Below are 22,112 nucleotides of genomic sequence, written 5' to 3' on the forward strand. Positions count from 1 at the left end.
ACACTATGTTTACCACTATGCCATTCTCAGGATCATAAACTTACTTATTTCAATCTTCTTCTATCCTATCCTTAACCCAATACTTTTCCATCACTAAAATACTAAGAAGTCCAGCATCACTCACCAGAAATGAGTTAGAAGGTCTGTGAATTTCTTTTAAAAATATTTTGATAAATCTTTTTTCAATAGAACTGGCTTCCCTTGTATTTCTGTCTATTTTATTTTATACCTTTAAAAATATGATTCTGAGAAGAGTTCCATATGATTTAGAACCTTTGGCATATAGAATGATGTCCAAAATGGTGAAGGAAGGGGAAAAGAGACTCCATGAAATTCAGTTAGAATAATTGGGGGTATTTACCTTAAGGACAGAGAATTTGGGAAGAATAATGATAAATGTCTTCAATTATCCAAAAGGCTGTTCCATCCCACAGAAGAGGGGTTGGGCCCATTCTGCACAGTCCCAGAAGTCAGAAGTGAGAGCTTTGATGGGGGCGGAGAGAGATAGGGCACTTTGCAGAATCATGGACTTGAACTCGTAGCCTACAAGAGGAAGGGGCTGCCATGGTGAATAGCAGAACAGAGACTGCATTTCTGCTTGTGTGAGAAGAGAACTAATGCTTCAGAAAAGATGAAGATCAGATAGCTTCTGAGTTCCCTCTGCGTAGTAGATTTTATAATTCAGGGGCAGCAATAAGAGCTGTGTGTGACTACCAATAGTCAGGGGCAGAGAGAGTTAAGAAGCAGGGCTCTCCTGTATTTTGCTTCCAACAGGCTTAATTATTTTGAGTAATTGCAATAAATATCGCTCCTCTTGTCCCTGTCCTCGGTACACAATGCCCCATGGAGGATTAAATAATGTTCTGATTTTCAGGTTCCCTCTGGGGAAAGGTTCCAGGCCTTGGAATAGGAAATATGGATAGTAGCCGGACCCCTGCCCACAGTCATATGTTAGCTGTGTGTTCTTGGCCCTTTCTGGGCATTGTCTGAGTCATGGGGTTATGGTGAGGAGCCAACAAGATGGAGCAGAGGGAATTGTTAGTAAAGGGAAAGGGAAATGTCCCCGTTGTCTTTGCCATTGTGACTGTCTCCCTTCCTTTGTGTTAGCAAAGGACCCCAACAGGGACCTGCCTCAGAGAATTCTGGGGTTTTGAGTTAGAAGGAAGCTTAGAACAGGGGATGTCAGGGCTGGGAGGGAGCTTAGAATGGAGGATGTCAGAGATGCGAGGGAGCTTAGAACTGGGGATGGCAGGGCTGGGAGGGAGCTTAGAACAGGGGATGTCAGGACTGGGAGGGAGCTTAGAACAGGGGATGTCAGAGCTGGGAAGAAGATCTCTAGAAACCATCCAGATTATTTCCCTTAATTTTATACTTGGAGCAATAGAGGCCCTTTAGAGGGAAAGGGATTTTTCTAAACTTATAGGAGCAGTTAGTGGAAGCAATAAACCTAGACCCCAGGTCTCCAGGCTCCAGAGCCACCACAAATAGCCCTGCACACCCAGTTCTTTTCCACCCTCCCTGACGTCTTCACTGTTGAATTTCCATTCTATGAATCTTTTGCCTCCTGCCTTTGCTGACACCCCAGCTACTTCCATCTTTCCATCTCCATGAGGAAATGAAAGTAAGCTGGTGTTGTGAAGTCACAAATAGCTTCATGCCTCTTCACCCTCCCCTCCTCCTCCCCATGGCCCTTCCACCTTGCAGAGAAGGCACCGAAAGAATTCGCATCTAGTTCTCAATAAACAACAAATTTTAGACTGCTATCTTGTGTCTTAGACAGAAAGGGAGATGGGGGAGAAGGCGGAGGAGAGGTGAGTCAGAGAAGAGGGTAGGGGAGAGGAATATATGTGTCTATCTCCATATAGACCCTGGTTTGTCCCTTATAATAATATCACTGAATTTTAAACCTAGTATACAAAGGAGCCAAGAAAATAGAATAAGAGATCTGGAAGGGACCCCAGAATGGGAAATGTCAGAGCTGGATGGGCCCTTAAAATAGGGAATGTCAGGACTTGGAGGAGCCTTAGAACAGGGAGTGTCAGAGCTGGAAGGATCCAGTCCCTTTATTGTATAGCTTAGGAATCGAGAGTCAGAGGGGACCAATTTGGTGATCCAGTAGATTTAAAGGTTCGCCCAAGCTGGTGCCCAGGGCCCACTCTCCCAATTAGGCCCCATTTCACTTCTTCTTCCTTCCAGGCCCCTCCCTATCTCTCCAGCACAGATCCATCTGACAAGCTCAGAACAGAACCCTGGGGGTGGGCAGCTGGGCAGGGGAGCAGTGAGGCGGGAGGGTGTTCCTGTGGGGCAAGCTTATAGAATGCAGGAAATGGGGCTCTGCCTATTAGTTTTTGGTTCCCCAGAGTAGGAGGAGAATCATGATAAACTGACCACAAAAACATCTGTGTTTTCCCGGGGCTTTCTGGGAAAAACCCTCAAAACCTGCATGCCCCAGGTCCCTTCCAAATATTTATCTAGCATTAGAGGTGCTGAGATTGCTTTCCTGAGGCAGAGCCCTGGACAAACAGGCAGCTGGCCACGTGGGAACGTCAGCAGCTTGGTTCTGGGAGGGCAGCTCCAGCTGCTCTGGCCTGCGTGGGTGACAGCAGGGCTGGAACCCAGTAAACAGAAGCCGGATTTCATTTTCTGGCCTCTAGGACTGAATTGAGGGATCTGGCAATTTTTGAAAGCCCCAGCCTTCCTAAGCCTCCGCTGAGCCCCATCTGCCCCTGAAACCCACCTAAGCCAGCAAACCTTTATCTCTATAAGGATCAGCATAATAACAGCATTCATTTATTGTTCTGTACCTTGAACTTCACACAAACCCTGGCTGATAAGGGCTTGGAAGCAGAGGGGATAGAAAGTGGAGGAATGGGGTGTTAGGGCCAGTTCTTCTACTAAGCATTTGTGTGAAATTTGTCTCTAGGGCTGTTTTGTCATGTGTGAAATGATGGGAAGATAAGCTACATGATCACTCAGATCCTTCCCAGCTCTGTCATTCCATATTCCAAGCCTCCTCCCAGCCCTGATACCCCCTGTTCTAAGCCCCCTCCCAGTTCTGACATCCCCTGTTCTAAGCCCCCTCTCAGTTCTGACATCCCCTATTCTAAGCCCCCTCTCAGTTCTGACATCCCCTGTTCTAAGCTCCCTCCCAGCCCTGATATCCCCTGTTCTAAGCTCCCTCCCAGCTCTGACATTTCATGATCCTCATCATCTATCAGTGTAGGCCAACCAAAAGTTCCTGGGGAGCCCTTAAATCCCGCAAAGCAGCCCAAGTCCCACTTCTAGGCCTTCTCTAGTTAGAGCTGAAACACTGTCATGCTCCTCTCTCTCTTCTCTCCCTCGGAGCAGAATCTCTTTGACAGCATTAAGAGTGAGCCCTTCTCCATCCCAGAGGACGATGGGAATGACCTTACTCACACCTTCTTCAATCCAGACCGGGAAGGCTGGCTCCTCAAACTGGGTGAGAGCAATGCCCTCCCCTTACCCTTCTACTTTGGGTCTCCAATGCCCCTTCCACATCCTATCACCTAAAAACATCTGCAAGTACTGCTCCCCAAGCCTGGCTCAAAGGCAGTGTTGTACAATGGAAAAAGGCTCTGGTGTCTGAGGACCTGGGTTCAAGTCCTACTCCTGAGTGATCTTAAACAATTCACATTAGTTTTCTGGGACTCAGTTTGTTCCCCTGTAAGATGAGAAGGTGACTAGATGACTTCTGAGGTCCCCACCTGCTGTAGAGCTCTGGTCTAGGAACAGTCTGAAGGGATTTCCAACCACATTCAATTCAAAACTTCCTCAAAACTTCCAGGAAGGCATAAGTTTGAAACATGACATATCCCCTAGAGAATTGGGATAAAAACAGAAAGAACATTTGTTCTGAATTGAGTTCCCATCCTGCCTGCCCTCTGTATGACCTGGACAAGTCACTTATTTCTCTGATTTCTAAAATCTTTACTATCTCTAAAATGAGATGATTGGACTAAATGATCTCCGGGGTTCATAATCTCATAGTCCTATGGATAGTCTCAGAATTTAAGAACCAGAAGGGATAAGATACCAATGAAAATAACTGTTAGTACCTAATGGGTGCCTTGAATCATGGAATGGAATATTATGTAAGGTCTGAAGGAAGTCATCACTGTTGTCCTGAGAAATCAATGAAGGTTTCCTGAAGGATGAGATTAGGATAGAATATTCAATTCTTGTTGAGTCAGAGTTTTCAGGTTGGCAGAGACACTAGAGTAGTTTGCCATTTCCTTCTCCAGCTCATTTTACTAACGAGGAACTGAGATGAATGGATTAAGAGACTAGTAAGTATCTAAGGCCAAATTTGGTCTTTCTGACTCCAGCCTGGCACCAACTAGCTGGCCTATTAAATTCTTACTACAGTGTAAATGACTGATTGAAAGATCTTTCCTAAAGAACAAAGGGTTAAGAAGCAAGGTTTCCTTAAGAGTCTATAGCAGAACCACAACTAAGGAGAGGTTATTGGAGCTTTGATCCAGGCCATTGAAATTTAGAAACCACTGCCCCCCAATGAGGTTCTCTCCAGCGTTCTCCATTCTGCTCCTGACTTCAAAGCCCTAGCAGCAGTTTCATGATATATTAGGGTCTACAGCTGAAATACACTCGGTACATGGGGAAGGTGTCTCTCTTTCATCTGACTTTGTCTTTAAGAGTTGACTTGTTTATGAAACCAAAGCTGCTCTTTGTAGCAGATAAATGCCATCACACCATGGACTGGTAAGGGGCTTTCCTGCTTAGCCTCAGTGACCAGAGAAGTAACCACAGCCATAGGAAGCTCGGTGTAGGCTGCCTTCTATGCATCATTCCTTAGCAAGTTTTGAGTAATGCTTTGAGTTCAGAGGAAGGTGGGGAAAGCTGGCTAAAGCAGGAGAAGCCCGGGGTCTGAGAAAGATAAGAAAAGAGGACAAGGGGGAAGGAGAAATAGCTGGAGCTCAACTTCAAATTAATCTACAGTGGTGCTGCTGAGCACACAGTGTGTATCAAGTGTGTACTTGTGTAGGTGTGATGTGGTTTTGTTTTTGCTGGTTCTGTGGGTAGGCGTGGGGATAAAGGGAAAAGAAATGTAAGAAAAAGGGGAAAAAAGAGGAAAATAGTGAGAAGAAGAGAGAAAAGGAGTGGGAAATATGAGGAAAATGGAGGAGTGAGAAGAGGGAGAAAGAAGAAAGAGCGAAGTAAGAAAGAATTGTGTCAGGAAAGAGAGGAGAAAGAAAAGAAAATGAGACAAAGTAGGAGTAAGAAGAAGCAAAGAAGAAAAATAGAGGGAAAGCAAAGAAGAAAAGGTGATGGGGAAAAGAGAAGAAGAGAAGAGAAAAGGAGAAAGAAGAGAAAAGGGAGGCAGAGAAAAGAAAGAATAAAGGTTCTACTTTAGGAGAAGGGGAGGAGAAGGAATAGAAAATAGAGAAGAGAGAAAAAGGAAGGAGGAGATATAGAAAAGAAAAAGATGCAAGAGAGTGAGGGTAAGTAGAAGTAAAAGAGGGGAGAAGAAAGAAAAGGAAAGGGAGAAAGGAATGAAAAGGGAGAGAAGGGGAGAGAGAAAGTAACAGAGAGGGGAAGAAGACAGGGGAGAGAGAGATACCCAAAGAGAGGCAAAATGAGAGGGAAAAGAGGAGAGAAAGGAAGAAGAGAGGAAAGAGAAAAGAAGAAAAGAGAGAGATAGAGAGAAAAAGAGACAGACAGAAAGAGAAGAGAAACAGACAGCGAGAGAGACAGAGAAAAGAAAGAATAAAGGGGAAAAAAGAGGAGAAGAAATAGAGAATAGAGAAAAAAGATGAGGGGAAGAGAGGAAAAGTAAGGAGAAGGAGGAATAGAAAATAAAAAGAAATACAAAAGAGGGAGAGTAAGTGGAAGGAAAAAAAGGGGAGAAGAAAGAGGAGAGGGAGAAATGAGTGAAAAGGAAGGAAAGGGGAGAGAGACAGAAAGATGATAGGGGAGAGAGAGACACACAAAATGAGAGAGAGAGAGAAGAAGAAAGGAGGGGAGGAAGAAGAGAGAAGAGGAGGAACAAGGGAAGAAGGGATGGAGAGGGAAAGAGAGAGAGGGAGAGGGAAAGTGGGGAGGGAAGAAGGAAAGCCGAGGAGAGGAAATTTAGGGAGAGGACAATCCAAGAAGAGAAGTAAGGGTTAGGCAGATGGGAAAGGAAGAGGTGATAGTTAGAGAAAAGCAGATGAAGGGAGAAGGGAAAGGGAAGAAACAGGTAGAGAGGAACTCTCTGAGAAGAAAGGAAGGGGATGAGCAGGAGGAAGAGAGATCCTGCAGAAGCATCCTGTGTCAGGCTGGGATGGTCATCGTTTCCTTTTTGCTGCTGCTGCAGACTAAGTAGGGCTGGCCCCTAGTGGTCTGCTGAAATTTGACCTGCACTTCCCAGGAGCCTTAGGCTCTTCCCCTGCTCTAGGGCTCTCCTCTGTATCCCTAGGCTCTGTCACCTCTCATCACCCTGGGGAAGAACTGGTTTAACTGTACCCAGAGGCTTTGGTCCCTCAGAGTGGGGCTAGATAAGGACTCTTGGGAAGTGCTGGCAAGGTGTGGGAAACCATTAGGGGCTGGAGTCCAAAGAAGTTCCAAAAGTCCAGGGCTTGGCCTTTTGGCAGAGGAGAAGGTTCTCCAAAGCCAGTTCCTTGGTCCTATTGGGAGGAGCAGGAGCTTTTACGACTGCCCAACCATCTCATCTGACTTTTGTCTTCTCTCCAGGTGGAAGAGTAAAGACCTGGAAACGCCGTTGGTTCATCCTGACCGATAACTGCCTCTACTACTTTGAGTTCACCACGGTAGGGTCTTCACCTATTGGTAAAGTCCAGGCTTGCAGCCAGAGCCCTTTCCCTAGACTATGATGGCACCTGGTGATTTCATCCTGGTGCCGGTCAGAGGCAGATGTACAGCTGATCCCAGGATCCTCAGAGGGAAGTAAAGGCAGGAAGGGGCCTGGCTGTGAAAAGTTTTAAATGCCAGATCAAGGACATTATACTTGATCCTGGAAGAGTTCAATGGGAAAGGCGGAAATCATGGAAATTAGGTCAGACTTAATTCTTTTATTAAAAAAATCACCTTGGCAGCTGGGTGGAGGATGGTTTGAAATGGAAAGAAAAGTAATTAGGGGTTCAGAAGAGAGACGGATAGAGCCGGATACAGAGATCAGGGACTCATCTGTAAAAGATGATAATAAATGAATCCCTGGGTGCTGATGAAATCAATGAATAACAAAGAATAAAGTGGGGGAAGGCAAAACCTTGAAGGGTACCCACAGAGAATGAGCATGACAAAGATGAGAATCTCACAAAGGAAATGGAGACATAGTCAGATGGATGGGAGGAGACACGAGGAGATGGGGGGGGGAGATAGGCAATGGGATGGGCACTAGAATTTATATCTGTGTTTAAGCTGACTCACTATTGAACCCAGGAAATAACTCAGTTGGGTGGCTGGGGAGGATGCAAATTAACCGAAATTTTAGATTTCCAAAGTATCTTAATACATCGTCTTTTTTAATTCTACTGGGTAGGTGCTGGCTATATTAATTAGTGTTTTAGTACTTAGTATTTACAATATTAATTCACCTTCTATAGATAAGCAAACTGAGCATCGGAGGAGTGACTAGCTTAAGGTCACACAGCCAGTAAAATGTCAGAGGTGGGACCGATTGTAAGACTAACCAGTTTCAGGGTCAGCATTCTATCCTCTCCTCCACTGTGCCTCTCAACTGAGAGGCTAAGGAGTCTAACTAACATCCCTTTCGTATTCTTCTGTACAACTTTAGAGAATTAATTATTCAAGTAGTTAATTTAAAAATATATTTATTAAGCAGCTACATATTCTAGGCACTGCGTCAGGTCCAGAAGATGCAATTTTAAAAATTAGATAATCCTTTGCCTCGAGAAGGTTGATGCAATTATGGGACAATATCTCTACATGTTAATCAATAAAAGCATTTATTAGGTGCCTTTTATTTGCCAGGTGCTGGGGACATCAAAACAAAGGCTAGAGTCCAGGGGTCCTCAAACTACGGCCCGCGGGCTAGATGAGGCAGCTGAGCCCCTCACCCAGAGCTATGAAGTTTCTTTATTTAAAGGTCCACAAAACAAAGTTTTTGTTTTTACTATAGTCCAGCCCTCCAACAGTCTGAGGGACAAGTCAACTGGCCCCCTATTTAAAAAGTTTGAGGACCCCTACTAGACATTCTCTTCCCTCAAAAGGCTTACCTTCTAATTGGGAAAAATAATACATAAAAGGGAGTGACGACTAAGGAAGGGGAATTTTTGTGTGACGAGTTCCAGGGATAGGCCCATAAGGCAACTGAATGGCACACCTTTCCAATAACCATAGTAGAGTTGATTACATTATTGCACATAGAGGAGGTAGCATGAATAAGGCATTGGATTTGGAATCAAGAAAACCTGGATTCAAATCCTACTTCTTATACTTATTAACTGTGTGAATGAACTTGAGCAAATCCCTTCACTTCTGTCTGCCTCAGTTTCTTCATTTATAAAAAAAGGGGGTTGGGTTTGATGGTCTCTAAAGTAGACTTCTATTTCTCAGTTTATGATCTTCCTTATTACCCATCTTCCAACTGTCCATCTAGGGCAAAAGGAAAAAGGGGAGAATGTTGGGGGGAAAGAGCCTTTCCTATCTTTGCAGCCCACAAATTCTCTCACCTGGTTTCTTCTGTTCTTGCAAAAGTTTCCACCATAACCAAGGACAAGATCACACTTCCTGTCTACTAGTATTAGTGGTACCAACAGCCTGAGCAAGAATATTCTTGCTTTCTTTTCTAGGATAAGGAGCCCCGAGGCATTATCCCATTGGAGAATCTCTGTGTCCAAAAGGTGGATGACCCCAAAAAACCGGTAGGTTTGGAGATGCTGAAAAAGGAAACACTTTTTTTAGAAGAATTATTTAATAAAATCCTTTCTAGTTTTCTAAAAAAATTTCCCCAAACTCATTTTTTCATTTCATCTTTATTTTTTGGCTGTTTTTTAATTTGATCTTCAAAACCTTGCCTCCAGCTTATTCCAGGACCTTGCTACCCCCTCTTTCTCATTTCTCTCTAATTATTCTCTCTCTTTCCCTCCCTCCCTCTCTCCCTTCCTCTCTCTTCCTCCTTCCCCTCTCTCTCTTTGTCTCTGTGTGTCTTTTTCTGTTTCTTTGTCTCTGTCTCTCTGTCTCTGTTTCTGTTTCTCTTTGTCTTTCTTTGTCTTTTTGTCTCTATCTGTTTCTGTCTATTTTTCTATCTCTCTTTCTCTGTCTGTATTTCTCTGTCTCTTTGTCTCTGTTTCTGTCTCTCTCTTTCTCTCTGTCTCTTTGTCTCTCTGTGCTTCTTTCTGTGTGTCTCTATTTCTCTTTCTCTCTCTCTCTTTCTGTCTTTCTGTCTCTCTGTTTCTCTCTCACTCTCTATCTCTGTTTTTCTGTCTCTGTCTCTCTGTCTCTCTCTGTCTTTCTGTTTCTCTTTCTCTCTCTCTCTCTAACTCTCTCTCCATCTTTCTCTCTCTCTCTGTCTCCTTCTCTCTGTGTCTCGGTCTCTGTCTCTCTCTCTCTCTTTCTCTGTCACTTTGTCTCTGTTTCTGTCTCTCTGTTTTTTTCTTTGTTTTTCTTTCTCCTCTTCCCCAGTGATTCTTCACCACATACCTATGAACATTGTAATATTAAACATTTAAAACAAAGCTCTCCTATTCTTCCTGTCCCCATCCCTAACAAGCTTTATTGCCAAATATTCTGAAAAAGTGATTTAAACCTAAAGCCTCCACTTCCTCCTAGAATCTTGCTGGAATATCTTGAACTTAAAGGTCATCTAGCCCAGAGGATCTTAACCTGAGGTCTTTGAATTAAAAAAAAAAAAAAGATAATTTTATTTCAATAGAATTGGTTTCCTTTATGTCATCTATATTTTATTTTATTCATTAAAAAAATGTGATTCTGAGAAGGGTCCATAGGCTTCACCAGACTGACTGCCCACAGGGAATATGACACTGAAGAGCTTAAGAACCCCCGGCCTCAGATAAAATGGCATCAGCATTCAAAACCATTCTCAGCAACCTGATTGGATAGTGTCGTGGTGAGACGCTGGCTCCCAGTGCCAGGGGGACAGACAGAACAGTGGTAGTCAAAGTAGACTATTGCTTCCATCTCCATGTTTCATGCCTTTGTATACCCTGTCTTCGGGGCTTGGAAAGCTGAGACTCCCTGGCTCCCTTCAAGGACAGCTCAGCTGACACTTCTTTTGTTGAGACTTATCTTGATCCCGACTCCCTAGTCATTGCTGCTCTCCCTCTGTATGGGAAATTACTTTGTATCTACCTTTGTATACTTTTGAACACACACACACACACACACACACACACACACACACTGGTGGTGGGGAGGTTCAAGGACAATAGGTACATAGAGAAGTGAATATATAATTTATATTTGCTTATATTCACTATATATATATTAACCAACTATACTATATGTTCATTTACACTCACAATATATATTATATGTGTGTGAATATATGTTTACTGTATATTCCTATGTATTCACTATATATACATAATATATAATGTATTCACTATATATTTCTATATTTTCACTATATCTACATAGTATATAATATATTCACCACATATTCTTTTATACTTACTATACATATAAACATATAATATATAATTACTATATATACACAATATATAATATAGTCACTATATACATTGACATATATTTGCACATAGTCACTATATACATTTATATATATTTGCATATATAATCAACATATATATGTATGTCTATGTGTATATATATATATATATATACACACACACACATATATTATATGCATATTATTCCCTAAACCTTCCCCCCTCCCAGTAGATGTAACTTTTTGGAGAGCAAGAAATATTTGACTTCTCTACTTGAACTCCCAGGGTCTGGTAAATAGTAGATACAAGGAGGCACCATGGAAAAGTGGGGAAATGATTGCTTCTAGAAATCAGAGGGCCAGGATTCAAATTCTGCTTCTTGTATTTATTTATGTGACCTCAATCAGCTACTTCAGGTCGATGAATTTCCATTTCCTTCTTTGTAAACCTAGGGAGGTATTGAAAAAAGCCTCACTGGGTCCTTCTACCTAATAATAATAATAAGCTAATAAATGCTTGTTGAATTGACTTCATCTGTGGCTAGTCCCATCCATGTCATTTGACCATCCAGCTTCTTAAAGATGTCCAGTGATAGGGAGCTCTCCACCTGGTTCCTCTTGAACTCACCCCTTTCCCCTCTCCTCCTTTCAGTTTTGCCTGGAGCTCTATAACCCCAACTGTAAAGGCCAGAAGATCAAAGCATGCAAGACAGACGGGGATGGGAAGGTTGTGGAAGGGAAGCACCAATCCTACAAGATCTCTGCTTCGAGCCCTGAAGAAAGGGATGAGTGGATCAAGGCCATACGGTACGGGTGGAGGATAGAAGGGTTGAGGTTATAGGAAGAGTGGTCCTGGAGCAGGTTTCTCCCTATTTGGTTCTTCAGAGTTTGACCTCTCTCCACTTGCCCAGTCTTCACAGAAGTTCCTCAAAGTTAGGAGAAGACCAGACTGGGCAATTCTGAACACCCACCTCCCAACAGATATGACAACAATTTTTCCCCTTTCTCAAAATCCCAACTTAGGGGCTAGATGGTACAGTAGATAGAGCACTGGTCCTGAAGTCAGGAGGACCTGAGTTCAAATTTGACCTCAGATACTTAATACTTCCTTAGCTGTGTGACCCTGGACAAGTCACTTAAACCCCAATTATCTCGGAAAAAAATAAAATAAAATCCCAACTTAGGGACCCAGTATGGTATAATGGGTAGCTACGTGGCTCAGTGGATAGAGGGCCAAGCCTGGAGTCAGGGAGACCCATCTTCCTGAGTTTAGATTTGGACTCTGACCCTTACTAGCTGTGTGACTCTGGGGAAGTCAGTTAACCTCAGTTTGCCTCAGTTTCCTCATCTGTAAAATGACCTGGAGAAGGAAATGGCAAAACTAGTCCAATGTTTTTGCCAAGAAAACCCCAAATGGGGTCATGAAAAGTTGGATATGACTAAAACAAGTGGACAACAACAATATGGTAAAATTCAAGGAGGACTGAATTTGGAATTAGTCAACCTGGTTTTGAAGCCCATCCTGCCATTTGTGGCCTTAGGCAAATCATATAAATTCTCCGTGCCTCATTTTATTCCTGTGCAAAAGAGGACTATTGGGCCAATGGCACCTCAGGGCTCTTCCAGCCCGAGACCTGGAATGCTCTGACTTTGCTGATCTTGAGTCTTTCTGATAAAGCAGCTTCCTCCCATCCCAGCTCTGACAGCTCTTTGCTTGTCTTCCTTTCACTTCCCAGGGCCAGCATCACCAGTGTTCCATTCTATGACCTACTCTCTGCTAAAAAAAAGAAGATCACCAGCAAACAATGAGCAACCATTGGGTTGCCAGTTTGTCCTTTGAGGGCTGAGATGACCTGTGATTACAGCAGTCTTTGGAAACAACAACCTCACCCTCATCCTGTGTAGGACCCTCTCCTACCTCAGCCTCGCCAATCCCACCTTCCCATAGGCTCCACTGGGGATGAAAAGAGTAGAAGCAGAAATGGAAAGATAAGTGGGAAATTAAGGGGGAAAAAAACACAGTGTAGTGGGAGTCAGTCTCCCCTTCCTTGGTCTTGGACATCCTTGGACCAACAAGGCTATGATAGAATCTTGGCCTAGTAATACTCATCCATATTGGCCTGAAAAGGTTGGTAAATCCTCTGTACCCCAATCCCCCCTTCTCTAGTCTATCTTCTCTTTGGGGGCCTACGGCAAATAGTGGAGTAGGACTGGGTAAGCAGGGCAAACCCCAAACAGGGTTCTTAGGAGCACTTAGGAATGGCCATAAGGTTTTGAGACCAAAATATATAGCAACTGGGACAGAGCAATCAGAAAGGTGCACTTCATTGGATAATGAGTCCTCTTGGAAGAGCTCCACCTTTAATGCCATTTCTGATATTTTCTATCCAAGTGATGTTGGACAAATTAATTGATCTCCCTAAATATAAATGTCCTCATATGTAAAATGAGGGAGAGGGATCAAATAATTCCTGAAGTCCCTTATTAGCTTAAGGACTATAATCCTATATATGCCTATGACCACATGTTTCTGCATATAGTCAGGGCTCGGCCCCCACCATGATCAACAGCTCCTCACTGATTTCCCTTCCCCAGCTGAAGGGTCCACAGAAAGACTTGAGATACACATCCGGCTCCTCTACCTTTGAGGGGCCTTGCAGCCAAGATCAAGAAATAGAAATGGACATTCTTATGTTCCATCTTGTGTATCTGAGATGCAAGAAAAGGAAAAAGATTGAAGTGGACTACCAGCCTCCCTCTGGATACAACCAGCAAAAACTGAAGACAAACCATAGTTCCAGTTTGCAGAATGGGGACTTTTTTAAAAGGACAGATCACACTCCACCCTCTGCCTCACAGAGGTAGATGAGGAAAGCACTTTGGAAACTGTAAGCTGTAAACTGTAAATTGGTACAGAAATGTCAGTTCAACTAACATAGATTAAAAAGCTAACTTATGTAAAGCTGTGACTAGTTGTGGGAGAACATGTTGAGCTTGGATAAGACATGGGCCTACCCTCATGGGTTCTAGAGTCCACTGTAAGGTGGAAACATACAGAAGAATCCCTAATATACAGTATTCCATGAGATGTCATGTCGATAAGCTAATAAGTTTAAAAGGCAGCATTATTCAGTGAGAGAAGTAATGGATTTAGTCAAAGTCCCCAGGTTCAAATCAATCAACAAGCATTTGGTAAGTACCTACTATGTGCCAGGTACACACTAGAGGCTGTGAATGCAAAGATGGAAATGGAACTCTTTTTTCCCTCAAAATGTTTTCATATTATTGGGAGACAAAGACAAAACCTCCCTTCTCTCAAATAATTCATATTTTAATGAGAAAGATAATATGTACATATATCAAACACCTATATAGGTATATATAAGACTGCTGCTTTACTACCAGTGTGATTTTTCTCAAATTTTTGAGCCTCGGTTTCTCCCTGAGTAAATTGAAGAGTTATACTAGATGGTCTCTGATCTCTTTCAGCTTTAAATATTCTAAAAATATCTTCAAGAGGTGCTATGTGAGATCCAAGGTGGGAAAAAACCATTATGGACCTGAGAGAGGGGAGGTCGAGACGGAAGGTGATGGTGAAGGCTTCTAGAGAGATGGCAGAAAGGTAGAATGGGAATTCCACAGAGGGACAGAGACTAGAGAAGTCTTCCTAAGCATGAGAAAGAGATGTTTGAGAGAATAAAGATCCCCAAAAGCTAATGTTTACTCCCTTCCCAGGGGCCTTAAGGAGACAGTTCCTGGGAGAGACTTCCAAGGAAAGGAGACTGGGACCTCCTTCTTTAGGGGACTCCCTAGGCCAGCTGGGCTGGGTAAAGCAAGCAGGAGAAAGACAGCAGGGATTCTCTAGAAATTTAAAGCCTTAGAGGGAGAAAGAGATTATTATTGTCACTTACTTATAATAGTAATCATATAAGGAAGAATATATATTATTTATCAATTGTTTTTCACACATTATCTCTATTGATCTACTGTGAAGTGAGCAGAGCAAATATTCTCTCTCCCATTTTACAAATAATGAAACTGGGTTTCATTTGGGTGCAGTGACTCAGGTAAGGTCACACTGTCAATGAGGGGAAAAAATCCTACTATAATTTATTTCCTGCCATCAGACTTTAGCTAAGACTGTCCCTTAGCCCTGGGAAGCCTCTTTTCCACATATTTCCTTTTGAATTCTAGAATTATATGCCCTAGTAGAAAGAAGCAGGAAAGGTTCAACCATTGGCTGGTTGAAGAAAAAAGCTAGCACACTATTCCATGGAGGAAAAGTGAAGATACTGGTGATGATTTCCTGGAGTAGAGGAAATTGTGAGGATCAAAATGGGTCATGGAAGGAATATACTCCAGTGAGTGTCATCAACACCATCTAAATTTAAAACCCTAAGAAAATGCCCCAGTTACCGTATCTTCGTTATAGTTTTGTTTAATTCCTAAAATCCAGCCCAAATGTCACCTCCTCCAAAAGACCTTCCATGGGTTCCCAAATTGGAAAAGTCCTCATGCAACTGTTTTATGCACTGAGTGCAGAGAAGGGCAAGTAGATGAATTAGATCAGTGAACTCCAGGTGAGGAAACTCCTTCCCCCACACTCCTACTCAAATTGTCTGGAATACTAAGAGGTTTAAGTGACTTGCCTAGAATCACTGAGCCAATATATGTCGGGGCTAGATTCGAACCCAGAACTTCCTGACTCCTAAGCCTGCCTGTATTAGTGTGCACTTCTTCCCTTCTCTACTGGGGCAAAGCTGACCTCCAACCTGCTAACATGGACTTTGGGGGGGGGGGTCCTGCCCCTGTGTCCATGACATCTCCAGTACTGGACAGTAGCCTTTAAGAGAGTTGCAGAGGGTGGTCTGTGTCCTGAAGCAAAAGTGGACACTGTTACTATTTGTCTGGAGAGTGAAAGCCATTGCCTTTCCAGGTCTGCTCTATCTTCCTGTGCCCACCATAGGCTGGGAACCAGCAGACACATCCTATTTATCAAAAGAAACTGGTGGCTAGAGAGGAAAGGAGAATCCTAGAGGGGGTGGTCCTCTGAAGACTCAGAGCTGACTTTGCCTATAGGAAGCAGCTCTAGAATCACTCCCATCTGACCTAGCTCCCCAGAAAAAGGGAGATTTAGTCCCAATGCCCCAGGTGCTCCAGGGAGAATCTTAGAGGTGAGATAAGCTGAAACTAGAGGGAGCTGGAGCAGGGGGCTAAGGAGCTTCCCTTCTCCTCTCCATCTCTCTGCTCCTGTGTCTCCCTCTCTTACTCATGGCTCTCTCTGACCTCCCACTGCTACCTTTCCCCTCTCTCTGACAGCCTCCCCTCACCCCTTGCCTGTTTCTCTACATTGCTCTCTCTGGCCTGCAGGGGGCTCCAAATACAAGCAAATATAAGAATCTGAGTTGCCCAAGCACAGAAGATTGTTTGCTGCATCCTAGGCACCAGAGGGGGACTCCCTAACTAAGCCTTTGCTGTTGAAAGTCCAGGCAAAATGGATGAGATAGAATTTGCCCATGTGGAAAGTAGTCAAAATACCTAAGAAAAACCTAAGCACATCATAGATGCCAGAAAGGTAGGGTAGTATGGTGATGGGAAGACCCAAATTCAATTCCTGGTCCTGTTACTTAGTTCCGGTGGAACTTTTGGTAAATCCTGGCCCCCAGTTTCCAGGGGAGTGATGAAAAGAATGTCTGTGAAAGTGCCCACCACCTCTCGACTCAGAATGTTACAAATCTTGGAGTTGGGGGAACTCTTGGAGGCCATCTAGCCCAACTATCCACCAAGAAGAATGGGCTCTCTAAAATCTATTATGGGAGTTGGGGTTTGGGATAGGGATGCAGACTTCAGTTGTACTCTACTAGTGTCAGGGAACTCACTATCTTTTTTATTGCTGGGACAGCTCTAAGATTAGGGGAGATTATTTTCCGTATCCCTCCCAAAGTCATGTAGAAAGAGGCAGAGACACTTTAACCCCAGGATAATCTGAAACCCAAAGGCAGTTTCACAGTCCTTAAGCTGAAATCTTTCTCATTCTAACTCCTACCCATTGTTCTTGAGGTTCAGCTGAATAATCCTGATCCCTCTCCTAGAGGCAGCTAACTGGCACAAGGGATAGAGTGCTGGACCTGAAGTCAGGAAAACCTGAGCTCAAAGCTAGCCTCAGACACTTTCTAGAAAATCACTTATCTTCTGGTTTATTTCAGGTTCCTCAATTGAAAATGAGATTAATAACAGCACCCACCTTACAAAGTTATCGTGATGATCAAATGAAATAGTTGTAAATACTATGTCTCCTATGGATGTAGTGATGATATAGAAAGAGGGTTGAACTTAAAATCAGAGATTTGGGGTTCAAATCTTGACTTCATCACTTATTATTTGTATGATCCTGAGAAAGTCACTTTACCTCTTCCAGTTTCAATTCTCTCATCTGTAAAATGAAAGGGTGGGATCAGATGATCTTTAAGAGAATTATCATCCAACTTGATCTCATAGACCTCAGTTTCCTCATCTGAATAATAAAAATATAAATAGTTGGCATAGAGTATGTATTATATGAAGGCTTATTCCCTTCCCAGCCTTCTATGTAACAGCCCTTATAGCACTTGAAGATAGCTCTCTGTCTTCTTTTTTGATCATAAACATCCCCAGTTTTTTCAAATGGTTTTTGCCTTCACCATATTTGTTGCCTTCCTCTCAACTCTTGCCACTCTGTCAAAGCTCTAGTTATAATGCAGTTCCCAAAATATACCACAGTCTCTAGCCATGGTCTGACTTGGGCAGAAGATGGCAGGAGTGTGACTTCCCTATTCTCTTCATTTAGTTTGGGATCACATTAGCAATGATCCTGAAGTCCATTAAATCCTTCAGGTCTTTGGCACATAAAGGGGTGCCCAGCCCACCTCCATGCCCCCTTCCCAATTCCATCGTAGTTTTTATGGAGTCACAAAAGTGCAGAATTTTATGTTTCTCCCTATTGAATTAGACCTTGTTAGACTTGGCCCATCTTTACAGCTTGTCCAGACCTTTTTGCATCCTGGTCCTATCATCCAACATGTCAGGTCATCTCTCTGCTTTGTGTCAGCAGCAAATTTGATAACTAGATCTGTATGCAAGTCTCCAAAAAAGACATTAAACAGATCAGGACCACGGACAGGTCCACAGAGAGGTTGCATACTAGAGACTTTCACTTCATGATATAATCTCATAAAATATAGAATTGGGAGAGATGCTCCTAGAAATCATACAGTCTAGGCCTCATTTTACAGATGAGGATACTGAGGACCTAAGAGGCAGAATGGAAGGAAATTGGGAGTTAAGAAGACCTGAGTTCAAATCCAATTTCAAATACTTACTAGTGGTCCCCCATCTAACAGGCAATGCATAGGGCACTAGACCTCAAATCTAGAACATCTAGGTTTAAATATTGCCTCAGACACTTACTAGTTGTGTATCTCTGGGCAAGTCATTTAACCTCTTTCAGCCTCAGTTTCTTAATTCTGTATAGTGGGATAATAAATATAACAACAACTATCTACCTAAGAGAGCTGTTGTGAAGGTCACATGAGACAATATATGCAAAATATTTTGCAAACATTAAATGAATACATGCATTTTTAGTTTGTTGTTATTATTAGCATCATAGAAATGGAGCCAGAAGAAACTGTGAGATTCTCTCATTTTATAATTTATTCCTGAGATATTGAGTGATTTAGGATCATAGCATCATGTAGTGAGAGCTGGAAAGGAACCATAGAGGTTAGCTGGTCCAATTCCCTTATTTTACAAATGAGGAAATTTAATCCCCGAGATCCTACACGGTATGGGACCCTGGAATTATAGCTCTGGAGCTAGAACAGAACGCGGAGGATGTCCAAGTTTACATCTTCATTTTATAGATATGGAAACTGAGGCACAGAGAGGTTAAGTGACTTATCCACAGTCCCATAATTCATAAGTGTCAGCAGCAAGATTCATCTTTGTTTCTGATCAAAAAGTGGGTAGCTTAAGTGGTGCAGTGAAAAGGGCACTGGACCTGGACTCTGAGTTCAAATCCAAGCTCAGATATTTACTGACTGTGTGACCCTAAGTAAGTTGCTTAACCTCAGTTTCCTCATCTGTAAAATGGGGATAATAACAAACCTTTCAGAATTATATTGAATTTCAAATGAGATAATAATTGCAAAGTGCTTAGCATAGTATATAGTAGGTACTTCCTATAGTAACAGTGTTCTTTCTGCCATACTACTATGTCTCTTATGGATGTAGTGATGATATAGAAAGAGGGTTGAACTTAAAATCAGAGATTCTTGGTTCAAATATTGGCTTCATGACTTACTATTTGCATGATCCTGAGAAAGTCACTTTACCTCTTCAAGTTTCAATTCTCTCATCTGTAAAATGAAAAGGTGGGATTAGATGATCTTTAAGAGAATGTCTTCCAACTTGATCTCATAGACTTCATTTTCTCATCTGAACAATAAAAAGTTTTGACTAGATGGCCTGTGAGGTCCTTCTAGTTGTGACCTAACTGTCCTTTTATCACATGCCCATTTTTCCAACTTACCCATGAAGACACTATGGAAGACTTTGTCAAATGTCTTCCCAAAATCCCATACTGTATCCATATCAAGTAAAGTTGGTCTATCTAGGCCTTTGCACCGCATTTAGGGTCATGAAATCCCAAACATACTGCTGTGGTTTGCCATTTCCTTCTCCAGATCATTTTACAGATTAAGGAAATTGAGGCAAACAGGATAAAGTAACTCACCCAGGGTCACAGAGCTGGTAAGTGTCTAAGGCCAGATTTGAACTCAGGAAGATGAGTCTAGGTGAAGCTCTCTGTGCCACCTAATTGTCCTGAAAGGAATTTAATAAATGATTTTTGTTTAGCAACTTATCATAATGACTTCATGTTGACAACTGCCAATAACCATTTGCTTTTTCTAAGTACTCACAGACTTTCCTAATCTATTCAAGAAATTTGCTAGTGATGAAAATTAAACTCACTGGCCTTTTGTTGCCTGTGCTCACCTTCTTTTGTTCTTTAAGATTTATCAAAGATTACTAATAGAAATTCAGCAATCCCAACAAGTTCTTTTTTTTTTAATTAAAGCTTTTTTATTTTTCAAAACAGTGGGCAATTCCTCAACATTAACCCTTGAAAAACCCTGTGTTCCAATTTCCCCTATACTTCCCCCATGCCCTCCCCTAGATGGCAAGTAGTCCAATATATGTTAAACATGATAGAAATGTGTTAAATCCAATGTATGTATACATATTTATATAATTAGTGTGCCTCACAAGAAAAAAAAAGAGAGAAGCAAAATAAAATGCAAGAAAAAATAACAAAAAGAGTGAAAAATGTTATGTTGTGAACCATCCTTGGTTCCCTTAGTCCTCTTTCTGGGTGTAAATGGCTCTCTTCATCACTCAACTGGGTTAGAATCATCTCATTGTTGAAGAGCAATTTCCATCAGACCTTGATCATTGGATAATCTTGTTGCCGTGTATAATGATCTCTTGGTTCTGCTCATTTCACTCAGCATCAGTTCATGTAAGTCTCTCCGGGCTTCCAACAAGTTCTTTTAGTATCCAAAGGCGGAATGATCTTTATGGGCTCAGAGATGGCTTTGTTTATTGATGATAGCTGGCTGGACTTTTATTATCTCCCCAGAGATCTCCTGGGGCTGCAACACCCTGCAAACCATGTTTTGGGTGATAGTTTGGTGTAATAGAAGGAGCACTGGTCCTAGAGAGTGAAAACCTGAGAGTCAAAGTTCCAACACTTAGTAGCTCTTCAGGAAAGTCATTTAACCTCTTGAAATTGAATCTTCCCAACTGTAAAATCAAGGGATTGGACTAAATTATTTTTAAGGTCTTTGATAAGTTCTAACATTGCATTTCTAAACTCTTGCTCAATTCTAACATTCTCTGTTCATTCTCTGGTCCCTTCTAGCTCAAACATTCTATATTCTAAAATACTTCCAGTTCTAAGAGGCAGATGAATGTAGTGGACAGTGTTGAATATGGTTTCCTAGAGACCTGGATTCAGATCCTACTTGGCATTTACTAGCTGTGTGACCAATGGGATGTCATCTCCATCCATGACATTCTCCATCTCTGAGACACCCGAGTACTCCTCTGTAAAACAGAGCTTGGACTAGAAATAGAGACTTCTTTCTCTAAATCTCTCACTCTTCGATCTGACGCTCTTTATTCTGGCTCGAGTGTACTATAATTCTCCTAAATATTAAAGCCATAGATATTTGATGTCCCATCTCCATTTCCAATTTCTTTGCTACTACAGGCTGGGCCCCCATGTTCTATTTCTTTTGATTCTCTGACTTTCTAGTGCTGAACTAGATATCCCCACAGACCTTGGTCATTGCTGTTTTGCAATCTGGTCATTAATACATTATAACCAAATCCACCACCAACCTAGCTATAAAATAATTCATCCAATTCCCCGAGAAGCAAATCAGATGGCCCACTACAATCTGTCATGTGGAAAAGGGATTAGACTTATTCTGCCTGCCTAGAGGAAAGAATTAGGAGGGGGTGGGGAGGAAGAATTGCAAGGAGTCCTAGTTTAAATCAATATGAAGAAAAATTTCCTGTGAACAAGGGCTATACCAAACTGGGGTATGCTGTCTCAGCAGGTGGCAGCTTCCCCCTTGGAGGTCTTAAAGTGAAAGCTGGAAAACCCCTTTTAAGTGACATTGTAGAGGTGATTTTTGTTTCAGGTTAGACTGTAGAGGGCTGGTCCTCCAAGGGGCCAATAAGGTCCTACGATTTCAAATGCAGAGAAATCTTACTGCACCACTCTGTCTCTTATTGAGAAAGCATAAACTTTGTTCCTAACACAGTAATTGCTAATGTGATATTTTTCATGCATGGTTACCTTTTGGGGGAATCAATTAACATTAATGGGTGATGTTCTCTTATATGTGAGAAGCACTTAATAAATGATTAGTGGACTTCTTCTTGCATTGATAGATTTCATATCTTGTCATGGAAAAGCTCACTAATCATGCTCTGATCTGAAAAACCCATCATTAGTGATTCATTTCTTTGAGTGGATATCACCCTTTCCAGGATCACTGAAAGACAGAACATGGAAAAGAAAGGATGTGTTTGGCAGTAAATGTGACTGGAAGCAGAAGAAAAATTCTTCCCTGACAAATCCTGAGTGCATCAAAAGATGGGAGCATCACAGATTATTTCACAAAGTTGTCCAGCTAAGAATATTTTGAAACACAGTCCTCTGAAACATGTGGGAGTAGAAAAAGGTAGAATGGGGGAAGTTAGCAGATCTCAGCCAAGAGGATTGGAAGAACAGAAACGGCTGGATCTCTCACCTCTCTGGCTTGAGTCCTGCATGACTCAAGCCTAAGGTCACAGGGAGGATCTACGCCCACTGTCCCCAAGATTGATGATTCACTGTAGGGAAAAAATCAAAGGAAAGAGGAAGGGCTTA

At 42.3% G+C, this 22,112-nt stretch overlaps 1 protein-coding gene across 1 annotated transcript in view; it reads left to right on the plus strand.

The window, feature by feature from the left end:
* CYTH4 (cytohesin 4) overlaps positions 1 to 13,592 on the plus strand; it is a 40,907-nt gene extending 27,315 nt beyond the window's left edge. Inside the window, exons 9-13 of the mRNA XM_051961789.1 lie at positions 3,349 to 3,460; positions 6,712 to 6,788; positions 8,793 to 8,864; positions 11,283 to 11,437; positions 12,367 to 13,592. Of these exons, the coding sequence (XP_051817749.1) occupies positions 3,349 to 3,460; positions 6,712 to 6,788; positions 8,793 to 8,864; positions 11,283 to 11,437; positions 12,367 to 12,439 (489 nt within the window). The 3' untranslated portion in view covers positions 12,440 to 13,592. The remainder of the gene's footprint in view (positions 1 to 3,348; positions 3,461 to 6,711; positions 6,789 to 8,792; positions 8,865 to 11,282; positions 11,438 to 12,366) is intronic.
* Positions 13,593 to 22,112: the final 8,520 nt, after the last annotated feature.

This window comes from Antechinus flavipes, chromosome 5 (assembly GCF_016432865.1).
Source record: "Antechinus flavipes isolate AdamAnt ecotype Samford, QLD, Australia chromosome 5, AdamAnt_v2, whole genome shotgun sequence".
NCBI lineage: Eukaryota > Metazoa > Chordata > Mammalia > Dasyuromorphia > Dasyuridae > Antechinus > Antechinus flavipes.